General features: G+C 37.2%; 2 protein-coding genes across 3 annotated transcripts; both read right to left on the bottom strand.

Annotated features, from left to right (window-relative positions):
* Positions 1-3,162: 3,162 nt before the first annotated feature.
* LOC308115467 (duodenase-1-like) lies at positions 3,163-5,729 on the bottom strand. Of its 2 annotated transcripts, none has more exons than XM_080473007.1 (5): positions 5,051-5,729; positions 4,821-4,980; positions 4,492-4,624; positions 4,107-4,322; positions 3,163-4,018 (listed from the first exon to the last, which is right to left on the bottom strand). In XM_080473007.1, exons 1-5 carry the CDS (start codon positions 5,112-5,114, stop codon positions 3,866-3,868), a joined length of 726 nt encoding a protein of 241 aa, XP_080329133.1. In that variant the 5' UTR covers positions 5,115-5,729; the 3' UTR covers positions 3,163-3,865. The 2 variants fall into 2 exon arrangements, with proteins under 2 accessions (XP_080329133.1, XP_080329134.1); XM_080473008.1 differs by having other exon boundaries at positions 3,412-4,018; positions 5,160-5,285.
* Positions 5,730-10,246: 4,517 nt separating this feature from the next.
* Positions 10,247-12,017, bottom strand: LOC308115466 (granzyme B-like). Its single transcript, XM_080473006.1, has 5 exons — positions 11,835-12,017; positions 11,513-11,675; positions 11,204-11,339; positions 10,728-10,952; positions 10,247-10,644 (listed from the first exon to the last, which is right to left on the bottom strand). Exons 1-5 carry the CDS (start codon positions 11,887-11,889, stop codon positions 10,480-10,482), a joined length of 744 nt encoding a protein of 247 aa, XP_080329132.1. The 5' UTR covers positions 11,890-12,017; the 3' UTR covers positions 10,247-10,479.
* Between the last annotated feature and the right edge of the window lie 12,753 nt (positions 12,018-24,770).

The raw sequence follows: 24,770 nt of genomic DNA, 5'->3' as shown, positions 1-24,770 counted from the left end.
AATATCTTCTTAAAATGACTTGAATGTTACACTTATGTATAACATGCTAAACATTACATTAATTATAATCTCTTCTGCACTGATGTTGTTGTGCAAGGTGTTCCTCAGCTGTAACCCATACAAACTTTTTCAAATCAGTATAGCTTCAACCTTTTTAAGAGGTATTAGATTCAAACAGCGCCACTCAGTGGCTTAGGGGAGAATAGCATCAGTGGTTTGACATCTTACTGTCAGTCAGGTGCTTCTTTTTTTTCACACCGGTCGCCAAGATAAATTATTGCATATTCCACCATATACTTGGTTGTTTTATTTCATTTTCTTACTGTGTGCTTTTTATCTGCCACAACCCATTACCCCATATATAAAGTCAAGACTTTTTCTGAATAAATGGTGTAACAAAATATTATCACTTTTGTGCAGTGGCTTTGAAGATTTAATGTAACTTTGCCATTTTTGTTCAAGCAAAAAATGCATTTTTCTACTGTCATACATAACAGTTTTACTTTGATGGGTTATTGATGCCGCAGAAGGTCAGAAGCAAACAAAATGTGGACTGCAAGGTTCTCAATCAATACTCAATTATCACAAGTGCAAGGTCTCATGGTCGGTCAAGATCAGGTTTGTGTCTTTTCCACAAATTTTTAATTTGGTGGAACTAAAATAATTAAATAAGTCATTATTACACCATTGTGTGATTCACTGTCACTGGTTGTAGCATTGAAATGATTCTGTAGACTAGCTCAGCAGCCCTTTCGAAACCATCACATGTTGTTTGGGGAAGAAAAAATACTAAATGCTGCAAAATCTTTGAGCTTAGAAAACAGAGTTACGGAAAGTCCTGTGAACCTGGTGGATATCCCTGATGATGTTGATGAAGTGATTACAGTTCTCACATACATTTTGATTGCAATGATGGAGAAAATACTATTTTAAGAGCATTTTTATTATTTTCTTTAAACATATCAGATTTGAAGCAAAGCAGGCAATTTTCTTTATACATTTTAGAAAAAAGTGATGAAATTGAGACCAACTACAAAGCCAGACAGTCGTGTTACCCAGCGACGTAACGAGAGCAAGATTTGCAGAAACTCGACCATTAAACCTTTATCAGTCAAATCCCTGTATTTTGCAATTTTTCATTTTACACAAAAGTAAACTAACAATTGGAAGCTGATGACAGTCTCAAAATACATAATTAAATGGACTTTGGACAATACATGTCATACAAAGCTTGAGCTTGTGTGTTTTGGATCCTTTGATTTGGTGAATTATTGATCATTTCCCGTTTTTGCACCAGATCAAAATTTGTAACCTGAAATGTTGAAGAAATATCCTAATTGTGCCAAATGTAGTAATATGTGCTGTACACATACATTAAGTGCAGATGGCATCTTAAAATGTCCACTTCATGTGTCTATTAAGTCCAATTTAGGGTCGCTCTTATTAAAGAACAGTATTTTAATAAGATAATAAAGCTCATTAATGTTTAGGACATGATAATGACATTGTGTAACATGTCACAAATACTCAGTGAAAATACTGTCATTTTAAAAACTTTTTAAAGCTACAAAATTTGAAATATTTGCATTTTCAATCAATTTTACATTTTTATTGCACTTATCATGCTTCTTTCTATAGATTTGATAAAGAGAATTAATCAAAGGGGTTAAATAGTCACTGTATTTCAATGAATCTAGAGTTATGCTCACGTAAAAAAAAGTCTGAAGTCTTGCTGTCTGTAGAAGTCCCCATGAAATTACATAATATGACAAATGCTAATAGACATGGAAATAAGTCGACATATGTTCCGCTATACATTACGAGATGATTAAGAGTCAGTGGTTTATTATTTTAGATCTCAAGGCCTGAGGCATACTTTCACTACTCTTCTCTGCTCTTCTCTATTCTATACAACTGATTCAATATTTATTAATTTATCTATTTATATGTTTTGCGGGGGTTGTTTACCTTTTGTATTGTCAACTTGGATTATCAAACCAATCATAAGGAGTCAACCATTTGCAGCACAACTGTGTCGGTTGTCTGTTTCTTTGAAGGGCTTGTGGTTGTTGTTTTTTTTAAATCTTTTATCTTATCTTGGGGGTCTTTAAGTATTGTAATGTTCTAAAATGTAGGACAACTCTGAGAATTATTGAGCGTTTCAGCCATTACCACTAAACACCCCAGCTGGGGTTCATCAAGGTCCGGTGTATGTCCTGCAGAAAATGGTAAGAGTTCTGGTAGGGTTAACTCTAAATCTGAAATACAAATGGCAGCTGTGTTTAAGGGGAAGTTTGTCAAATCCACAGGCAATTAATTGCACAACCAGAAGAGGTCGCCCACGTATAAACTTTTGTCATTTTCACATGTTGGTATAATATCAGCATTTTCTATTTGTTTATTGACAAGCACGGTCCTAAAAATGATTTAATCCTCTCTGCACTTTATATGTTTATTTGAAGATGAATACATCCGGGGCGTGTCTACTTCTGTTTGAAATTGAGGCTCTCGGCAGTTTATTTTCCTGCTGTTATGAAACAAAGTTCTAATTCACCTCCAGAAATATTAAAAGTTTTGAGTACTTCATGCAGCTCAGTCCAGCCAAGGCACAGAGAAGTGATACAAACATAGTTTAATTTGTGTGCTACCTCAATGCCTTTTGAATGATGTTGTTATTGAGAAGTGGGAAAAAAAAGTCATGGAAAGAAGAGAGTACTTTGTGAGATAAGTTAGTTTCTGAAATTCATGTTATGAGTGAAAGAAATCCTGTTATTTATTCTCTTTGACTCTTTATCTGTAGTGACTGTACCTGTTAGCGTTCACGTGTCTTTTTTTTCCTCTCTTTTTTAACCAACCGGACAGATTCCTTTTGTCCGAAAGAATAACAAAAATACCATATTTCAATAAAAGAGGAGATATTCAATTCAGTGCACTAAACACTTTAAACAAATACGTTATACACAATTATGTCCATCACAAATTCTTTGCACAAAAACATCATCTTATAAAACGCGAGTGTGACAACACTGTAATCAATGTAGGAATATATTCAATAAGGATAATATTCAAATTGTTTGATATTGATTTGTTCTTTTTTTATAATTAAGAATGACTTTAAAACTACAAAATAACAAAGGAAGCTGAGTCTTGAAAAGTTGTTTTGGGTAAAAAGCTTTCATTTCCATGTAATTCAAAGAGTGTCATGTGAACAGTTAATTGACTTGCTTTGACAGACTTTAATTTACCTTGTCATCTCAGTTGTAGTTAATTAACTTTCGTAGTATTATTTTCAGCAAAGACATTCACAGAAATGAGCACTCTGATTGACATGGATTGACATTCATTCAACTTATGGTGGACTTGTTATCATGTTAAATGTTGCACAATTTAAATAAAACACGCTGCACAGGTACTGAGCAAACAAAATGAGGTAACCTCAATTTATTGTTTAGGACTTCAAGTCAAAGCAAATAATCACTCATCATACCAAATTTAAAAAAAATACATGCACACAGTTGTAATTTTAAATGTGTACATCTAGACAGATTATAAGAGCGTATGTAAGATGTTTTTAATAGCAAGCAATGCAGTATATAATATGGGTAGCTATTGCTTTCATCAAGCAGCATTAAGTTCACGTTTACATTGGAAGACCTTAATGAATTTGTCACCTTCTTAACCCAATTAAAAAGCACTTTGATATACTTTCAGTCACTAAAAGTGACATTCCAATCATTTGTCAAGCAGCATCATTTCATGCAATTAGTCCTAACAATAGCATTGTTGCGATCAGACGTCTTGACACAAAGGCAGAAATATTATGATTTCATCCATCAAATGTTTCATAAACCATTTCAGCTTTCGATTATTTTTTCATGATGGCATCGATCCAGTCTCGATTGTCTACTATCTTGGTGTACATGGAGATACGCAGTGCATTTTTATTTGGCTTGTAGTTCTGGGACACCACTCCATGCACCTTCTCATCCTCACAGACTAAAGGGCCACCAGAGTCTCCCTGCAGGACAGACACACAGCAGAATTACCTTCAGTGACCAATCCCACTAAGTTAGATTGGCCACATTAGATAACATTATTATACGTACTTTAGCCGGTCCAGCCTCACCACTTGAACAGTACATCCCCATCTCAACACACTTCTGATAGTCAATCAGTGTCACATTGACTTCCATAAGAATGACAGACAATGATCCATTGATTTTTGTTCGTCCCCAGCCGGAGACGCTGCAGACGCTACAGTTGTTGTTGTCGGCAAGAGCGATGGGCTTCACATTCTCTGTGATGTTTGCGCTGGAGTTCAACTTAGAATAAAAAGAATGTACACATTCTAAAGAATGTCAACAGCCTAATGAAAAATGACATGGATACTCATTCAGTAAGTAAAAGTCCAATGAGAAACAAGACTTCAGATTTCAATTTTATTTGTATTTTATTTTAAATGGAAAACCTCAATTCAATCTGTGGTCTTACCTTGAGAAGCATTATGTCATTTATATGAAGGCAGTCATCGTAGTTTTCATGTGGAAATTGTTTTTCCACAAACAACTGCTGCACTCTTTTCAAATGATGATAGCTGTGAAGTCCTAAGAAGACTTTGTAAGACCTGAAATGATGATGGAAAGGAGTGCAAAAAGTTATATAACGACAAGTTTATTATGTATTTATCATGACCGTCATGAAAATGATCACGATTTATCCTCAATTTATGAAACGTATACGCCAGGTGCTCGATAGGAACTCTTCACAGGGTCCCAGAATTTCCAAGAATTAATTTGAAACCAAAAATGCACGTCACTGACTCTGCTTGGCAGTGGGCTGCAGTCAACACAAAATCCGCAGACACAAGGAAGCCCCCACAGTGTGCCGTACCACCGTTGGCAAGTTTCCGCTCCAAAAGTACCATGTAGGGCCTGCTGTGTTTCAAAACTTCATGGCCTCCTATGATCCTCTCTGCAGGCACTACAAAACAAAAAAGGATCATATAGTATGTTATGAACATGCACGATGTACATGTGATGAAGCCACTTACCTTCACCACAGAGGGTCAGCACAGCGACGAGAGTCAGTGATGCAACTTTGCAGAGGAGGAACATGTTGACATGACAGTGCAGCTGAGCTAATGAAGACTCACCACTCACAGTTTAGGTATTGAAAAGCTTCCACGTATGAGAGAGACAAGGAAGTGCTTCGGTAGAGTGCAATCTACGCAAACAATGTGGTCTTGGGGCACTTTCTAAATAAGGACGTCTCTACCACCTTCACAGGCTGAGGAAATCTGAGGGTTAACTTATATACCTGTGACTTTGCCGTTTCCCATGCAGAGTTCATACAGATCATATATTACTAAAGAAAACTTTGAAAATAAAAGATTAGAATGGAAGTGAGGAAGAAGAGTGCGCTACATGCTAAGGGATGTGGAACATTCTGAATTAATATCTGAAGGGAGTGTCGAGGTAAAAATTAGGACACACATACATACAGTACATACATGATGTTAGAATTTTTCTAAAATCCACAAAAATATATGAGGAACGAGGAAGTGATAAATACTGAGAAAAACTTTGTGTGGTTTCTAGCATTTGTTCAATGCCATAAAGAAAGAGTTATAACAATGTTTGAGGCAGGAATTGCTCAAGACTGCTCTAACTTGCTCTAACTTGCTCTAACTGCACCGACATGACCTTTCTGCTCTCTGCTATCTGCTCTCTGATCCAGAATGTACATATTAGTAGTGATACCATGATAAGTATGCTGGCCACTGATAGTGTGACTTCCGAGGTAGTCATTGATGATTAGTGCTTCAGATGACACATTTTGAAACTAATTATTTTTCCATGGACATACTTATGTCAAGAAATCAAACTGTAGAGTGTTTATGCAAGTTGCATTTGCTAACATTATTGTAACAAAAATGTATTATGACATTCTTCATTATCACAGCATGATAAGTAACATTTTGTGGAAAATTGAATGTCTTTTGCGTTTCAAAATATTGTGTATTATTTTATGGCATACAAATAGTTATCCCCTTATCACATTCACAACTGAAGTTTGCACAAATTAAAAATGTGAGACCCTCTTAATCTCTTCGTGTTGGTAAAGTGATACCTGTTCAGTCCCACCCAAGTGAAAAGTTAAACAATCTATATTTATATAAGCACTATATTTTACATCAGATTATTATTATTATTATTATTATTATTATTATTATTATTATTATTATTATTATTGTTGTTGATAATACAACTACCATTAAACAAATGTATTTTTGTTTTTATTTAATATCTTTATAGCATAATTATGACAGCACATGGAAATAAAATCTAGATTTCATGGGATCAGTCAGAACGAACTGATTTATCCCACAGAAAATTGCAATGATGACCATTTGTTTGCTCACTTCTTGGTCATTACACATTTTGCATACATAAAAAACAACCACGACATTGATTATTACCACGATCAGTTTTTGATTTTAAGTTAGTTTACATGTTGTGCTTTTGACCGCATCTGTTTGAAATGATATTGCCTCATTCATCCTGTTTACTTATTAACAGGAAGTTATAGATTGCAATCATAAACCACTTCCTCTTTCAGACTTGTGAAGTAGTTTACACTCAAAGGTTCTGGCTGCAAAGTGCTTCAACATTGCCCGGTTGATATAACACAACACAAAATGAACATTCAAATTGACAAGGTTCATGCTAAATAAAAAGGTAATTATTGCCCATGGTTAATGTTCAGTGACCAGATTTAACAGTTAAACAAGATGCAAATGATGTCAAGCAAATTACATACCACACAGTGTTTTGTTTCTAGAATCTGTCCTTATGCGTCTTTTACATGTTGGCATGGGCTGCTTCTCAATGGTGACGCTCACCGAAGCATTTGCTGAGTAGCACTTTTATGCTTTTACCAATGGGAATTTACTACACGGTGATCGCATGGAAATTGAATTAAAATAAGATATACCGTTAAAAATCTTAAGCAAAACTTTTTCCTGCTCACCAGGAACAATCAATGAGGGCTTCTTGCTTGCAGTGGTCGGGGTAAGAGGACCGTAAGAGAGAAAAGGTCAATCTATACAATATAGGCATGATGGGGTGAGGATGCACAGAGCAAATATCTCTGATTCCACAGTCAGAGAGGGAAAGAAAGAGAAGAGAGTGCATAATATGCTACAGGTTTAATGTAGTTTTACGACTTAAGTATGACTGAATTCAGTATTTATTCATTTGTCAAGTTAACTGGGGAATTTTGTGATACACCTCTGCACTTTTTTTCCTCCTCATTGTGAAGCTTCTCTCATCTAGTGGCTAAAGTGAAAAGTCTTTTCTAGGCTGTCGACAAGGAAACGAGTACACCTACGTACACGCTGTGACTATTTTTGACTTTCTAACTCATAGCAAGTTTATTGCATCGTTCAAACTCGAGGAAATCCAATGTGCTCCGAGAACATCGACGTCAGACCATGAGGACAAATGAATGCGGTAGGACCGAAGAATGCAGAGAGTACAATTTACTCCAAACTCCCTTTTGCTTTAATCAAGTCGTGCAGCGACTGAGCATGTGGTGTAATGTGAGCCATTCTCCTGGGTCAGGATTTTCCATTTATTGCCCCTAAACAAATAAATAAAGAATTATTAAAAATGTTCACGTCCACAATATTTACAATGTCCACTGTGTAATAATTCAGAAAAAAAAAATAGAGAGCTTCAAAATAACCAAGCTTTTACCATTTTTAACAATTCTTTAGTGTTGATTTTTTCACCTATTGATTTGAGTTTGGAGGGGTGATCATCATTGGGAGGGCTGGAGCCAAACCATTAAGGGCCTTTTATAGAAAATGAGCATTTGAGTATTAGCCTAGGAGTCTGTATTGTGCCAGTAGGTCACGGTTAAGGTGAACCTTCGTGTAGTTAATTCTAGTTTATTTATCAGCACTTTTCCAGACACCAAAGGTCCCTGTACATAATGAACATGTTAAAAGAAAGATAAAATAAAACAACAACATTGTTGTACGAACATATTCATTAAAGTAAATCAGTGCACCTTGCAGCATCGGCAATGTCTTGGATCAGCTGAGGCTTATTTTGTCTTATTCTGAACAACATCCTTCTATAATATTGATCATTCCTTAGATTTATTATTCAATGTTTTTACGTAATTTTATGAAAATACAGGTCATTTATTTCTATCTTTTCAACAGATAATTCGATTTTTTTTTTTTAAATCTTATTTATGGAGAAGGGTGGGAGTTAAACTTCTTCTCATTCCTCTTCATACATGTAACCAGATTGTTCTGCTTTTATTTATTCACTGTTTGTTTGATGAGATAGCTTTGGCTGATTAATGTGAACTAATTATTTAATTTTGTACATTTTAGAAATAAACATAGAAATGAAATAAAACATTCAGGGATTTGCAGCAGAGAAACATCGTTTAGCATGACTATATTTTTTTAAAACTGTTCCACGACTGAATGTTTCTGATGTTGCGTGGGAGGGAGTTCCAGAGGTGGGTGCGACATGGACCCCATGGTGGTCATTTGTGCCGGAGGGGCAGTGAGGATGAGAGAGGATGCAGCTGGGTGATTAGATGTGGAGGAGGTCAGTGAGGTCAGTGAGGTCCGGAGGAGCGGGGTTATGGAGGGCTTTGACTGTCGGCACGAGGATCTTGAAGTGAATGGAGTTTAAGGACGACGGAGGTTATGTGATGAAAAGAAGGTGGAGGAAGCAGCATTTTGAACTAGTTGGTGATTTTACAAATCCGATACATTTTTCGAGAAATGATATTTACAGCACATTCATACCTTTTCATTTCGTCTTGAGTGGTTGTCATACGTGTGTGATCACTAACAGGCAACATATTTCAAATTAAAAAAAGGTCATTGTGTGCATGTTAAGAACCAAACCAACTGAAAATGAAAGCCTGAAGCACTTTTGGGATATTCTTTCCCAAAGGCAAATCTTCGAATTAAAATAAATGAGGAGGTTTTCCTCTCTATGGCCATAATTTGCCTACGCTCCTATTTCACAAGGGTCATTGCCATTCTATGGTTTATAGTTTTTTTTCATTAACAGTTTAACCTGACTGCTGATTTTGTTTGACCAAAGCACCTTTGAAGTCTTTTCTTTCTCACATGTCTCCTCTTTGCTCTGCATATTGTCAGATAACTCTAGCTCATGTTTAAATGTCAGCTCCCTTCTCTCGGCAGTGTAAGACCTTTTCTAAAGCCACGCAAAGCCTCCCAGAAAACAATTTAAGAAAGGCAAGTGTTCTGGGTGTTTGGCCATATCGCTCAATGTTACTACCCAAGTCAATCATGAAAGCAGTTTATAGCAGAAACCTTTTTTCTTTATATAAAAACTGAAGGTCGAAGTAAAAGGCAAGACTTAAATATTCAAAATTAAATATATATTTTTTTTCATAATATAGAAAACTTGGACAGAATGGGAATAGTAAACTGAGTGGCGATGCTGTAATACACATTCTTCACAGGGAGGCAATGTGGTTTTCTTTATTCGTGCTAACAAATAATACTATATATACTGTATATACTTATTTCTTGTGTGTTATCAGGAGGTTGCACTCTAATATCAGTTTAAATTAAAGTTATATCCATGTGTTTCATGTGAAAGGTCAGATTATTTATGATATCGATTGCTGCTGGATTCAAAGGAGTTAGAACATTATTAATTTTTACATTCAATCCTACTTAAAGAACAAGCAGAAGTATTCATGGCTCTTCACTGCACAGCATTATTATATATTTCTTAGAAAGGACATTGAAATGTGAAAACAATAACCATGTATATTTAAACTAATAATTGTAAAGACAATCTAGTAATTATAAAGTTATTTTACCTTGACACGTTATAAATTAGATGTATCAGTTAAGCGTGCCTTTTTATACAAACTCCAGGGTGTATCTTTCCTTGACCCATAGTCAGCTTTAAATTGCTCCAGAGCCCTGCAAACCTAAGTTGGACAAAGTCCTACAGAAGATGAATATATGAATATTGCCTCCCTCAAATAGTAAACATGATTTAAAGATTGTAATATATTTATTTGAACAATAATATCTGTTGGTCGTGCTTTCAGTTTTACCCCAATGTAGACACAATATTCTTACTCCATCAAATGAGTATGCATTGATTCATCACAAGGGGGCAGTGTTGTCCCTTTTGTAAATTCTGTGCAGAAACGTCAATAAACCCACAGAGAGGATGCAGCAGTTTATTGTTCAAAGCCAAAATAATTTGAGGATAACATTACATCATGGATGGATTCTAAGTGCACCTGGCCTATATTTTCATCAAAATCTACAAAAAAAAGCAAGCAAAAGCTCGGACATTTTTCTTGTTTTAGTCACAATAAAATGATATCAGCACTGATGTCATTTCTGTTAAGCACACAGTGGCATGTCAGTTTTACCATCCACATTATACACGAGCATCACACTTTCGTCAGAGCTTTCTTAATGGTAGAAGTGATCCAGTCTTTGTGATTCTGAATCTTCGGGAATTTACACAGAAGGCGTCCATCTGGATGTTTGTAGCAGGTGGAAACCACACCGAATGCCTTTTTATCTTCGCAGACCAGTGGACCCCCGGAGTCTCCCTGAAATTATAGTTAAAGTATTATATTTAAAAGATTAAAAATATTACCACCGGTTAACATCTGTATTACAAAAGGGCTCTTACATTTCCGAGGCCGGTTTTATCCTCAGAGCAGTACAAATTCTGATCACACCAGCCACTGTTAATCAACGTAACATTGAGTTCCATGAGGTAGTCAGACATGGTTCCCTCTTTCCATTTTGTTCGTCCCCAGCCAGAAACACTGCATGATTTTGGTAGTGACTTGTCATCCCAATCCGCAAGAGCAATAGGTTGCACATTGTTGTTCAATTTAGCCCTGGATTTCAACTAGGGAAAACAGGAAAAATAAAATAAAATGCACACACACACACACACACACACACACACACACACACACACACACACACACACACACACACACAGTTAAACGGTTCTCATTGCATGTTTGCTCGTTGTGATAACTAGTTAATATTCATTAACATGAAGTAACATATTTGATCGGCGATTTGGAATGAAACATTTAAAGACACAGAAAAAAAAGCGAAATGTCAAAAACAGCTGTGCGAGGATGTTCTTACCTTGAGGATCATTACATCATTTATCTTTAAAGTTTTATTGTAGTATTTATGTGGAAATGCTTGTTCCACGCGAATACGTTGCCTGCCATCATTGTGCTGATGCACGTCGTGCAGTCCGAGTCTGACTGTGAAAAACCTAAAATAACAACATATTGAAAGCAACAAGTAAATACCATACTGTGAATGTTTGTATTTACAATACATTGGTTCTTATACATTATTCTATCATTGCGGTATTTTATGACGAAGTCCAGATCGTATCTGGTGCCCTGGTGCATGTAGGTAAATAGTAAGTGTGTCAGAACTGACTTGGCCTGGCAATGAGCTGCAGTCATCACAAAATCCTCGCTCAGCAGGAAGCCACCGCAGTATTCTTTTTTACTACCATTTTGGTGATCTTTTTCCACAAGTGCCATGTATGGCCGGCTATGTGGGGCAGCTACTCGCCCTCCAATGACAGTCTCTGTGTAGACTAGAAGAAGAAAAGAAACCACGTGCACTTATTTATGTGGCAAAGTACAATACACATATCTCTTAACTGGAGCGGGAGGAGGTTCATCATTAATTGGAAGCACAATGTAAAATGGCTTGAATAAGAAATAATATAAAGCCTTAAAAGCATTAAACTTACCTTCATGATTAAGAGCCAGTACAAGTATCACCGCTACAAGCTTAGAAGGGATCATCGTGATGAGATCAGTCTTTTCCAGCCACTAAAGAGCAGTGGTTCATTTCATCCTTATCATTGTATTTAAATGTTTAACGAGGGTCAGGGAGTGTCTATGCAAATGACGTGGCCTTGAGCCCCAGCGATATGGAGGATGTCTCCACGCAGGCTTTCGCAGGAAATCAGATCAGTTTGTCTGATTTCACTTTTCAATACTAGAACTTGTACTTAGAGTAAATTACTACTTTTTTCTTTTTTTTTCAGGAAACTGTCAACTGGAAAAGTTCTTACTAAGACAAAAGTGCCAGATGTTCAGAACCTTAAACACCCACATTATCCAACTTTTTGGCCTAATTTACTGAGTATAAAACGTGCCATATTGAATACTGACTCACCCAAATAAAATATGCATTTTGATTATGAGAAGATTGCAGAGATCCAACTGATATTTCACACAAAGGGAACATGCAGACTCCACACTGACAGAACCAGGCCTCTTTGTTGTGAAGCAAAAGTGTAAAACACTACTACACCACAAAGTATCATTGTCAGAGAGGTAACAACACTTGCTCACTCAGGGCGCAAGTCGTTAAACTGTCTTGCTCAAGGACATTTCTTAAAGGCAACTGGACTTTGAAGCTCATCTTTTGAAGACACCCCAATATCTTTCTCAAAGGATTCATTAGTTTTAATAGACTTTGTCTGTTATTCCAGTGTCTAAAAATGTTGGACTCATTCAAAGGAGAGTGGTTGAAGGGTTTCTCGTTATGTGTGGCGTCGACTCCTGCGGTCCGTCGTTAGTCTCACCTGCAATCTTCATTAGTTTATGAATCCTTTCAGCTGACAGGAGAAAATGTCTTCATAATATCATGCAAATCCAGTTCACTTTAAGAGAGAAATCGGATGTACCGTGACCTGAATGACTGAGAATCTTCACCAACCCGCAGAATGTCGTGACTATGGTGGGACTCCAACCTCTCACTTCATGGTCTGACACTTTGAACAGTTGACCACTGACCAATGTGGTAAGCCCCGATTTACTGTATGTGGCCTCTGTGAAAGCCTTTTGCATAAGATTTGCTGCATCTGCCACTGTCCCAAAGGTACCATTATTCTGACGTTGTCACGTCACAAGACAACTTGTAGAAAACAAAAAAAATTTCATTTTAAAAGTGGCTTGTGGAACTTGAAATGAAATTGCAATTGAACAAAAACATATTTAGCAGATGTCCTTTTTCACTAAACCTGCATTATAATCATTTAATATTTTAGTCCTTTTTCTTTTAAACCAGGGCCAAAACCTTAATAATTACTTCATTTGAAAAATATATGTGTGACATCAATCAAAAGCAATTCATTATGTCTGCGTTTAGCTTGTGGCTTCCCCAGACCTATTTGCTTCAGCTTGGCAAAAACGCAGGAAAATACACTTGAGAGGACCCGACTGCTGTACGGAATATCAGCCTGTATTTCAGCTACCAATGAGAGTCGAAATGGGGCTGTGACCTGGGATCAAACATGTGAGTAAAACGGTGCAATAAAAAGGCTTTGAGATTTGCGAGGTTGAGAATTTTTGAGAAAAGTGGTGGCTATAATGTCTGAAAAAGTGTAGTCAACCCTAAAAATATGCAACTTACTGACCACAGTGTCCTGATCTGTCTGTTACCTCACTTCCTCAGTCTAGACTCAAGTATGTCCCTCTTGTATCTTAGTCACAAACGTTATTGTAATTGTTTTGAGTGATGCTCCAAGGAGTTTTAATGTGAATAAAAAAATATATAAAAAAAAAAAATGGGAGGGGGTGGTGTAGGAAATGAGTGAACAGGTTTTCGGAATGTGAGCCCCTGGAGTCCAGGGCAATAATGGGAATTGCAGGAGGAGATGCAGAGAGGAACTAGCTTGGTAGAACAGGGCCTTTGCTGTTAGACCGTCACATTTATGAGGACCATGGGGGTTGGGGGGACTGGCTGGTTTCTCCATTGCTCACAGCAAGAAGGAAATCAAGAACGTAATAGCGTTCATCAATCACACTGCAAATTACATGTTTATTAAGAAGGAAAGAAAATGACAATGATAAAACCAACACACAGACAAACAGACATTCCCAGAAGAGGGACAATAAATCAAAGTGTGGTTGAAATCACATGGCTTTCAACAGAAGTTGCTGAAAGTCCCACTAATGTAAGACTGACCTCATCCACCAACCATCCTGATACCACATCGCTATTTTCTGTTAAGGTTAAAAAAAAGCTTTTAAATGAAACATGTCAGTTATGACCGGTACAGTAACTATTTTAAAAAATTGAAAGAAAAAAAAAAAAGGTGTGTGTGTATATATATATATATATATATATATATATATATATATATATATATATATATATATATATACAGATATTGAGGCTGTTTGTCAAAAATCCCTGGGGAGATTTTTTATTTTTTTTGGTCCCAGTCCAGTGCTGCTACACGTTGAATGTAGTTTTATGAACTTGACTGATCATTAGTTGTTTCTGAAGACTTAAACATGTTGAAAATAGGACCAAATATTTTTGTGACGTGCAAATGATTTATGATTTGTATTTATGTTCTTTATCCCCGCCCTGTTAAGGTATTGCAAATGATATAAATGCATTTATCATTAATTCTTTTTAGAAGCGAGGCGAGAAGAGTCACATGCAGACCAGGTTCCACAATGAAGGCTATTTTTATTAGATGGTGTGGAATCCTCCAGACAGGGCCATGAACAGAGCAATGGTACAGGAAGCACAACAAGAACTGCAGTATATGGAGAGTTCAAAGGGTAATTAGCACTGGAGACAAGGATGCTGAACTGAGTTAAGCAGGTGGACCAGCGGAGACACATAGACAGACTGGGTGTACAGATGCCAGGAATGGCTTGATGAAACTAAGGTGAAAACAATTAAGCAATCGGAGCAGATAAGGGCAGACTCGCAAGACACAAAAGATGACCGAGTTCACAAGAGAACACAGCAGACATACAGTGAAAACACAAACACGGACGCGAATGTCAATATAATAATACAGGTAGAACAAAGCCTCAAGAATCAAACAAAAAAAAGAAAACAACAAAAAACATGACATGACATGAGACAAAAACGTGGGTGACAAAACAAGATCAATAACCGATGAAAAAAAACACCAGAAATCAGAAACACAAGGAACCATACAGGGGTGACGGATGAAAAAATCAAGTGCGATGGATTCTTAAAACTATTGTACCTTTTTAATGTAAGATAAGAAAGGAATTTCTGTGAAGTGATGATTTCTGTCAACTTTCTTGGTAAAGAAAGTTACCAAATAATAATAATAATAATAATAATAATATTAATAATAATATCTGTTATCTGTTATCTGTTTTGTTTCGTGCAGAGGCTTTGCAACTTCTTTTTTTTTTTTTTTTTTTCTACATGAGCAAGATCTGTTTATCTAGCAGACTTTATCTTTACAATCATTTGCTCTGCATTTCAGGAACTTACAGGAAACATGAGACACACATACACGGCTTCAAGTAGCTTTTGATGTAATCAGTAGTAAAAAAAAAAAAAGTCGTTCTTAAGATAATGGGATTAGAGATGTCTTTGCATTTGACTGTTTTTGCTGTTGCATAAATGTTGAGCAATTTCTATCAGTAAGTTTCATTTATAGTTAGGAAGAATGAACTTGATAAGTTTAAAAATGTACTCTCACATAATATCATCTATCAATATATCTTTCATGTCTCTTCAAAAAAACTGACGTTTGAGTTACCAGAGGTTTGAGTCAAGGCCATGTAAATTGTTTAAAAAAACATCACACCTTAAGCATTAAAGACACACATTTCTGAACAGTGTTGTCATGGTTAGAAAAACACAGGGAGAAAGCTGGCTGCAGATGCCTAGAAAGAGTGATAGAAGACAGAAAATAGATTGCAGCATCAGGTGCATCTGTGTTTGGTATAAAACACTCTCTCTTCAAGTCGGGGTTTGACTTTTTATTATAAACTGGCTTCAAACATGGGCTGCTTCAATTAACTTTGACATATATTAAATAATGAAAACATCCAATAAAGTGAAAACAGTATGTAGACATATGAAGGGGCTGTTTTGAATGAGCCGACACGTTGTGCGCGAATGTGTTTCCACTTGACTGACAGATTTCTTTTAAGCGCTGCAATGTTTTTGTTTCAATTTCGCATTCACTCTTTACCACTGCTGCTCCACTGCTGCGATTAGTTAATGCATAGAACTGTTCAGATCTAGAAATACCTTGAAATATTGCAGGAATCCCCTTCACTCCACCCCCACAAAGAAAATCCGTTAATCACCTTCTCTGTATGAGACTGAACTTTCCTGGAATGTTCAGTAAATATGCATGTTGTGAACGAGAAGTATGACTGGCAATTAGGAACAAAAAGCTATTCATTGTGCCCGTGAAACGTTGCTGTTGTGAAACCGTAAAACAAAGGTAAGCGTGCGTGCTGAGTACATTACACATAAAAGAAGAATTCAGAAAAATCCACTTTCCCACCACAGACTGAAGTTTCTCCGAGGCACATTTTGTCTTGTTGTTCATCCCACTGCTCAGATCCAAGTGTCAGGATATTTGATCTTATGAAGCAAACCTGAATGGACTTATTCTGATTTAGCTTTCATCTGTTTGTTTGACAGCTTTCAACTCGTGCACTAAATCTGTAGCACCTTAGTTTTTTTTGCTGAAAATTTTTAGTTAAGTCAGGCAATTCAGATCAGGGGCGGGTATTAATATTGTTTCAATCAATAAATTGTTCAATTGATCAATGTTGGTCCATTATGTCTGTGGTCAAAGTAAAGATCGAGTTGAATGCATGTACAGATAAACGCATTAAGTGATTGAACTTATGGTCAGTCACTTAAACAAAACAAAGCCAATGTTTTGCTGGAATCAAGTAATATTGCCAGAAAAGAGGAGAGAGAGGAGAGACGAAGCATCTGAGTGAACCCTAAATGGCATAAACTATGTCAGCTCAATGGGTGTTTTTCTGTTCTGCCTGAGCCCTTTCAATCCAAAAAACATATGCTGTCTCTCCACTCTGGACATGGGATTCATATTTAGATGTATCAGATTCAAGCCAGTGCAATAAGAAGATGAGAATTCCAACAAAACACTTGGGCCACATTTTTTATTTTTTATTTTTTTCATAAGAAAGACGATCCAGTAGCTGAAAACTTGCATGACTTAAATTGTTCAATTCATCAGGGAGTTGTAGAGAACCTGTCAAAAATTAGGAAAACGTATGAAGCCGTTGATGATTTCAAAAGCTGTGTGTGTATAGACCGAGTCCTCCAAAATATATGACGTACAGCTGAACAGTAGACGTTTGTCAAGCTGAAGAACCGTTTCGATTGTCTCTCTGCTCACAAGTAGCAACGGATGGCAACACACTAATATTCACTAACTTACATTAGGCTTTCATTTCACAAGTTTGTTAACCAACTAATCAACCAAAGAAATTACTGGACTGACATTGCAATGTTTTGAGAGTGTAAAATGTGAACTGTGTAACAACGTTGTATATATTATGTACACATCATGACTGCATACAGCAGAATAAGGCTAAACGATGCATCCAACTCACCAGCTCACTTCATCCACACCAGGGTAACACATTGCCGGACTGTTGTTACCCTATTCGCATAATTATCCTGGTCATATTTTTTATTCTGTATTGATATCTCAAGGAATGTACACAATTAACAATTCAGTGTAACATTTCCAAAATGAAAATTCTAAAACCTTGACCTTGGCAAATGTGCTTTTAATGCAAAGGACATAATAGTTGTACTTTCAAAACAGTTTCTAATCAAATAAATGAAAAAGAAAAAAGAACAGGGTAAAAAATGCTTTGTTTTTCAAGCTAGGGTTTTAATTGTAAAAGTATAATCAAGATCACTTAAAATGCAAGACCCTAATTAATGTTACAGGTGCATCGGTCACCGGCAGCAACTCTTCCTTCAGGATACCAGGCAATGAAGCCAGTCACGCAAACAATCTACATACTTACTCCAATTATACTGCATTCTTCATACTTTTGTGCTCAAATTTTCCTTTTTTAGGAGGATTGCTTGATCAATTACTTTCAGCATGCGACATGCACAAGGGAATGCGAAGTACAGTAAATGCTGTGGCGAAGCTGCAAAGATGCAGACATAAGGTGTTTTTCTTTTTTTGTACGATATACAGATTCTGACATTGCATCAAGGGGTCAAGGAAGCCCACTTTCTCTCGCACACATATGCACAAGCATGTACTGAATATCTTTGCCGTGTGCAGTGTCTCTTCAACAGTTTGTCTGTCTGAGCACACAGATCCAGTGTTAAGACCACAAAGAGCGCCTCTGGAAGGAGAGTGTGTCGGTCGAACAGCGTGGAAACAAAAACAGACTTATGAAAGGGTGAGGTATCGGTTTTCACTGTGGTGCAAAATAGGTTTATAAGCAGGCAGCACAAGACTAATACATCAGCCCTTTTCATTGAGAGCAAAGTAAGGGTTTCTTATAATTAATAGGAGTGGTAAGTTGATATTTAGACATTCCTGTTACCCCAATATATCTGAGTGAAATAATCGAAGTGCCAGATGTATAAGGCAGGACTAGTTTGGTCCGACAATGTCACACTGGGTCATCCACTATAGCCTGTAGATTTTGGATATATTTCTATTTTCATGATGGCCCACGAGAGGGTCATGTACCTTCTCTCTGTTTTGATTTTTTCTATCTATGAATTATTGTCATTTTTAAGGTAAAAAGTGAAATGTCATTGTTGATCCATAAGGGAGCAGAATGACAGAGAGCCACTTTCAGCTTTACTTTTGTCTTATGAGCCATGACCTCTTTCACTGTCCGCTACTCCTGGGGAGAATTGAGCTGGTCAAAGGATTGGTCCATTAAAATGAATTTTCATGTCAGTTTGAATCACCTCTCCACCCCTGCGTGTGTGTGTGCATGTGTACACTATACTTGTGGGGTCCAAACTACTTTGTGTGGTCTAAAATTAATGGGAAAGGAAGGTTGCACAATTATCGCATTCATCTTTCACACTTGTTTTATACACATATTACACGGATACAACGGCTGGAGTAGCCCATGGCTAAATCTGGCACATTTACACCAAGTGAACGTACTGTGTGTCCATTAATGTGCACTGTTCTCTGCAAATAAACTAATAAAGAAGAAAGAAAGAAAGTTGGGACTCCATAAAATTGGTAGCATGAATCTTACTAGTAATTTACATGATGAACACATGCTACATATTTGATATTTGTGATTGTAAATGCACTAAAGTCGTGATTCTCAAACTGTGGTAGCCTCTAGTGGTACATTGGGGCAAGTCATGAATACATTTTCTTTTCTTTTTTTTATTAAATGTATTTGAAAAATTTTAATTATCAAAAAAGTACAAAACCTATAATGAGAAAATATGAACCATATGCAATTTATATTCCAAAAAAAGTGTATAAGTAATAAGTCCATAGCTAATAGGTTAGCGCTGAGAACCACTGCGCTAAATAGTGTGTGTGTTGTTTTGTGCCTGACTTTGTGAGCTCGAACCTCGAGTATATCGAGCTCTATTTGTTGTGAAGGGCTAGAAAACAAAATATATCGATGTGACACAAATATAGCAGTGCACGTCTTTGTGCATGGGGCTCACATTATGCCTGATCCTATCGCCCCGATAAAACACAGACGGATGGACTGACAGACTCATGTCACTATAAGGACAAAAGCTGAGATTTTCTAAACAATAACTTTTTATGTGAACACATTTTATAAGGTTATGTTTAGGGTTGTCTTGAGTTACTCTTTTTGTGGGGCTGAACCGAGCTTGTGCCTTCCAAATGCCGGACCCCACACTGTTTTGTATGTTTTGAAGGTTGGTGATGTGTTTTGTGGTGTGCCTGCATGTGTGCATGAATTTCCTTTCTGTTAAATCCTGTAGTACAGATAATTCTTAACTACTGATATACTAATAAGTGAATCATATGATTATCATAAAGATAATCATAATTAATTGGAAACATTCCCCTATCATCTGTTTGTGCAAAGAGGAAAAACTGCACAGTGGATGCCTTTTATTAGGGTCTAACCTCCCAGTGTCCAATTCCCCAGAGTTCAGTTTTACACAGGAAACCTTGAGTAGATTGGTCCCACCAGATGGGAAAGGCCACTGGTATTCTGAGTATTTGGCAGTCAGAGGGGAGACGTAAATGCAGGTATTTGGACAAATAGTGGACAGACGGGAGGTGGATAAAGAGGATGAGAGTGAAAACAATAGAGCGTGTATCTTCGGAGTGGCCAGCCTCGAAGTGGAAGAAGAGTCAGACTGTCTGTGTTTGTCGTTAAAGTAGTTTTTCAATAGGAAAAACAGATGAGCACCTCTTATCTGACGATTCCTGACAGCTCTGATCAGACACATGGGGGATGAGTTTTTCTCTGTTCGTGTGCATTTGGGCCTGTATTACACAAATCCCTGTGAGGTCATAGGCTCTGTTTGTCATTTGATATAGCTTCAATAAATAAAATCTGACATGGCTGTGATTTCTGCTACCTCGAACCAAACCGAATGAAATCGATAACACTGTTGGATTCCCATCATAATGTACAGCTGAAACTCACATCAAATCATCTAAGTTTTGCTGCCATTCATTTATTTGTAGCCTGATCACCAAAATAGCTTTTTTTTTCTTTTTTGGGGGGGGGTTTGTTTTGTTGTGCAAAACCTCACATGCCCTTTATCATCCTGATGGAGCTGCTAAGTTGAATTGCATCAACAGCTCGGCTCCTTAAATAGGTGCCATATATCAGTGTCACACCTGCTGTTTACTGACCCTCCTCTGACCACATTTGGTTCGAATAAATCAAACCCATGAGAAACTGAAATTTATGAACGAAAGGAGAAAAAAAGTAGGAAACAGGGAAAAAAACATGCCTTTAGTTGACAGTAGATATAGTGAAGAAGATCCAACAAATATGTTTTATACATCATATATTAACTTGAATACACGATGTGTAGAATATTTGTTTACATGTTAACAGCACAACAGCCCCTAAAAAAAAAAAAAAAGAGTACTTATTTCACCTTGACCTGTGGTGAACTGGTGACATGTCCAGGGTGTGCGCCACCTCTCCTTCAAAGTCAGGTGGGATTGGCTTCAGCGGACTGCATGGTCATGTCATGACTGCTGGCGCTCTCGTCTCACAGCGACAATGTCACTGGTTCAAAGCCAGACTGGGCCTTTCTTCATGGAGTTTGCATGTTCTCACACGTGCTTGCACACGTTTCTACCAAGTACTCCAGTTTCATCCAATAGTCCAAAGACATGTGATCATTTTGTGATCCCTAAGTGCCCAAATATATGAATGAGAGTGTGCTCCTCAGTGCTGCTCTCTGTTACAGACTGATGTCCAGGGTGTATCCTGCCTGACTGATAGTTTGTTGATGACCCTGAACAGGGTGAAGTGGAATCAAAGATGGATGAATAGGAGAAACACGAATGATTCACTCTGAACTTCTCTAGTTCTAAATAGTTTTAAAAATATTATATTATTTGCCCCTCTCTTCTCCCAATAAATTATGTGTCAGACAGTTCAAATCCAGCAGCAATCCCTGTATGAATTCTTCTCAAGGTCTCTGAGCTATCACATTACAGTCAACTCAGTGAGAAAAATAACTTTCCTGACAAGGATGAATGTGATCCAACCTCTAGGCCACTTTGTTGCCTAGAGGATGGACTCTATGTTGTGTAGACTGTACCAAACCTCTATATCAACGGGCAGCAACTGAACGCTGAGCTGTAGCGTACCTATATCGACAGGGTATATTAAAGTGCACACAGAGGAAAACAGACACATGCTCACATTCTCAACTACGACAAATTTAGAGTCACACAACTGTTTTTGTGTGTGTGTGTGTGTGTGTGTGTGTGTGTGTGTGTGTGTGTGTGTGTGTGTGTGTGTGTGTGTGTGTGTGTGTGTGTGTGTGTGTGTGTGTGTGTGTGGGAGGAAGCAAAGGTTTCGCGGAGAATATCCCAAAATATCCATAGTGAGATTAAAGCAGCCATGTGACTTTAGTTCAGAATGCAGTGCAGCAGTCTTATCATTTTTATCTTGAAGGAAGTAGAAATTTCACAATTACCCATATTTATTGAAGTCATTTCAGTGTTTTGCTCATTTCTTTCTTTTCCATCCACCCATACTCTTCACTAAAGCAGTCCCTCAATCTAGTAGATTAGAAGATGCATCACAATAATGAGTATCTATGAGGTGGTGGCACATGCCTCAACATACAATTTATCATAAAGACCTTATTCTTTCCTGACATAACACAGTTCAAAATGTCAGGACAGCAGCTAGAATACTATTTGAGACCTCAGCAACAACGTTATCTTGCAAATTAAAATGTCAATGCATTACAGCAGGAACAGCAAAGATAATAGAGATTATTACACAACCCATTTCCAAGTTGTGAACAGCAGATCATTATCTATTTATGAAGGTTGAAATTGTATTCTCATCAGCAGTATCACACTTTCTTCCACTTCAGTTTGCTATAGACATATTGAATTGGACAACCAAAAGACCTCTGATCCGTCACGACAGTGACTGGAAAGAAGCTCGACACCTCATTAGGTCTTCCAGAGTGACTCTCGTGATTCAAGCTCACACTCGGTTAGAAAGACACGGCGGAATCCCTGAGCAATACGCAGCCTGTTTCACCAAGGTGGCTCCAGACCTGACCTACTTTTTTAGCAAGTGCAACTTATTATAATTTCCAGATCTGAAGTAAAATGTAGGAACATGTGGAAGACAAGAGGTGTCTGAGGTTGGTTTAGATTTATTGCCCCACATCTTGAGTACACAAAGTGCAACTCCTCCCTGTTTCACTGGCAGTTTTCGTGCACTGAGTAACCACAAGTTGAGAAAGTTTCTTACACAGAAAAGACGGCAGAAGAAGGCAAATATAATCTCCCCACTTAATTCATATAAGAGGTATTTATATCAGATTTACAAGGTGAACAACTGAAACCAAAGATTAACTGAGAACGTAAGCTTGGATAAAAAAAACTAAACAAACTTTGCAGCTACTCTTCAGCTTTATTATTTTTCATATTTGTGTCGGTTGAAACTATAAAGAGGATTAGTGGTGAATAAATTATGAACTAACTCCCGAATCAAACTCACTAAATACTAACCTGACCTGAATGAACCAAATCCTGAAAAAACATTAAGTGTTATAAATTCTGCTTTGAGAACACAAGGTATACAAAAGAAAAACAGTATTGAAAAGCCCATCAATTACATTTCATTTTATACACTAAAAGTATATACTTGTATAATCATCTGTTGAAAAAGGATTAAGAGATTAACTGAACACCAACAAGTTATCTGGTGTCCCTCATCGGTGGTGTTTTGTGCTGTGCTTACTTAACAACCTCCCCATTTCATTATCACAGCATCTCGATGTAGCTGACAGATACCAAAGGAAGTGCACAAGTTATTCAGGCGTTTTGTAAGGAGGTCATGCGTTGCAGAACAATCTGTTTTTAAAGTTGGGCTGGTGGATTTTGTAAAATTAAGTTAAAAACATGAATGAGCATTTCAACAGTGCAATAACAATACCACAATGGAAAATAAGTTAAAAACTAACATGGCCTATGTCAATAATGAACTTCTAAACCCAATAAATAAAGCTTTATTTCTTTCTTTACCACAAGGAGGTCTGTATTTTACATTAACATTGTTCTATTCATGCTCAGGAGAATTACTTCTAAGTTAAGAGGAGGCAGAAACCCAGCATCGGACTGAAGCTTGAAACACACAAGGGCTTTCATGTTACTCTCATACTTCAGCTCGTTCTTTTTGTTTGTACGTTGTTTGTTTTTTTCAGATGAAACCACTGTGACAAGAGTCCCCATGGATTATATGAGATCAGGTTAAGTCTCTCGCCAATACTGGACATGGTCAACATACACACCAATTTATGTGTTCACTCCCCAACTTTGAGGAGTTGCACTAGATTAGTCAACACTTTATGAGCTCAGATCTGTTGAAAATAAATACAGAAACATTTTAGAGAAAAGGGAATGAAAAGGATTCTTTGAAAGGTGAACTGATGTTTTCCATGAACAGCTACTTGCATGACAGACAACCTGTTTTTGCTCGTTACTAACTGAAAGGTAGGTGATGGAGTGATGTAATCATTCCGGTATGATTATGGCAAATCATTTGAACAGAATTATTTTCAAAAATGTGAGCGTCTCCTGTGGATGAAGTCACCACTGTCTGAAAAACAATATTTTCACATGTAATCCACTTTGTGCAAACAACACGTGAGTCTCCCGAAAGAAGCTACAAAAACACGCTCCCTCCGTCTGAACCTTCACTTTCCCAGATGGACAGGTCCTTAATTTTTTTTTTTTCTTCAAATCAATGTCTCCACCACAAGTCCTGTGCACTCTCAAGCTCAGAGACAGCCTGGTTGGACAGAATATTTGACGAAATGCTATGATGTGGTTGGGAGCTGCAGCTGCAGGCCGAACAGATTTCATATTTCCTTTCATGGTCTATCACATGGCCATTTATAGAGCTGAGCTTGCTTTTCCTCAGTCCTTACATTCATTGTCAATAGCTTATACATTCCCTTCACAGACAAGTCCGATTTGATGTTGTTTTAATCTTTTTTGCGTGTGTTCCAGCCAATATGCAATCTTCTTTGATTGAAATTGAGGAACACGTTACAATTATTAATGCTTTAATTCAACTGAAGCCCAGATTCATAATAAATTGCTTACATTGATCTTTTAATAAACAAAGATTTAACATGGAAAGCAGGTCTCATTAGATTGATTGTTTCATAATCTGCCAGT

Source organism: Lipophrys pholis, assembly GCF_963383615.2.
Source record: "Lipophrys pholis genome assembly, chromosome: 10".
Lineage (NCBI taxonomy): Eukaryota > Metazoa > Chordata > Actinopteri > Blenniiformes > Blenniidae > Lipophrys > Lipophrys pholis.
This window is presented reverse-complemented; position numbering and strand designations above follow the sequence as displayed.

What these genes read in the sequence shown, in the direction of transcription:
- LOC308115467 (XM_080473007.1), bottom strand. Translation starts at nt 5,114, where the DNA reads ATGTTCCTCCTCTGCAAAGTTGCATCACTGACTCTCGTCGCTGTGCTG. An exon ending in GCTGACCCTCTGTGGTGAAG is followed by an intron (nt 4,981 to 5,050) that starts GTAAGTGGCTTC and finishes TTTGTTTTGTAG; the next exon opens with TGCCTGCAGAGAGGATCATA. An exon ending in GCAGCCCACTGCCAAGCAGA is followed by an intron (nt 4,625 to 4,820) that starts GTCAGTGACGTG and finishes TCATCATTTCAG; the next exon opens with GTCTTACAAAGTCTTCTTAG.
- LOC308115466 (XM_080473006.1), bottom strand. Translation starts at nt 11,889, where the DNA reads ATGATCCCTTCTAAGCTTGTAGCGGTGATACTTGTACTGGCTCTTAAT. An exon ending in ACTGGCTCTTAATCATGAAG is followed by an intron (nt 11,676 to 11,834) that starts GTAAGTTTAATG and finishes TTCTTCTTCTAG; the next exon opens with TCTACACAGAGACTGTCATT. An exon ending in ATGATGTAATGATCCTCAAG is followed by an intron (nt 10,953 to 11,203) that starts GTAAGAACATCC and finishes TGTTTTCCCTAG; the next exon opens with TTGAAATCCAGGGCTAAATT.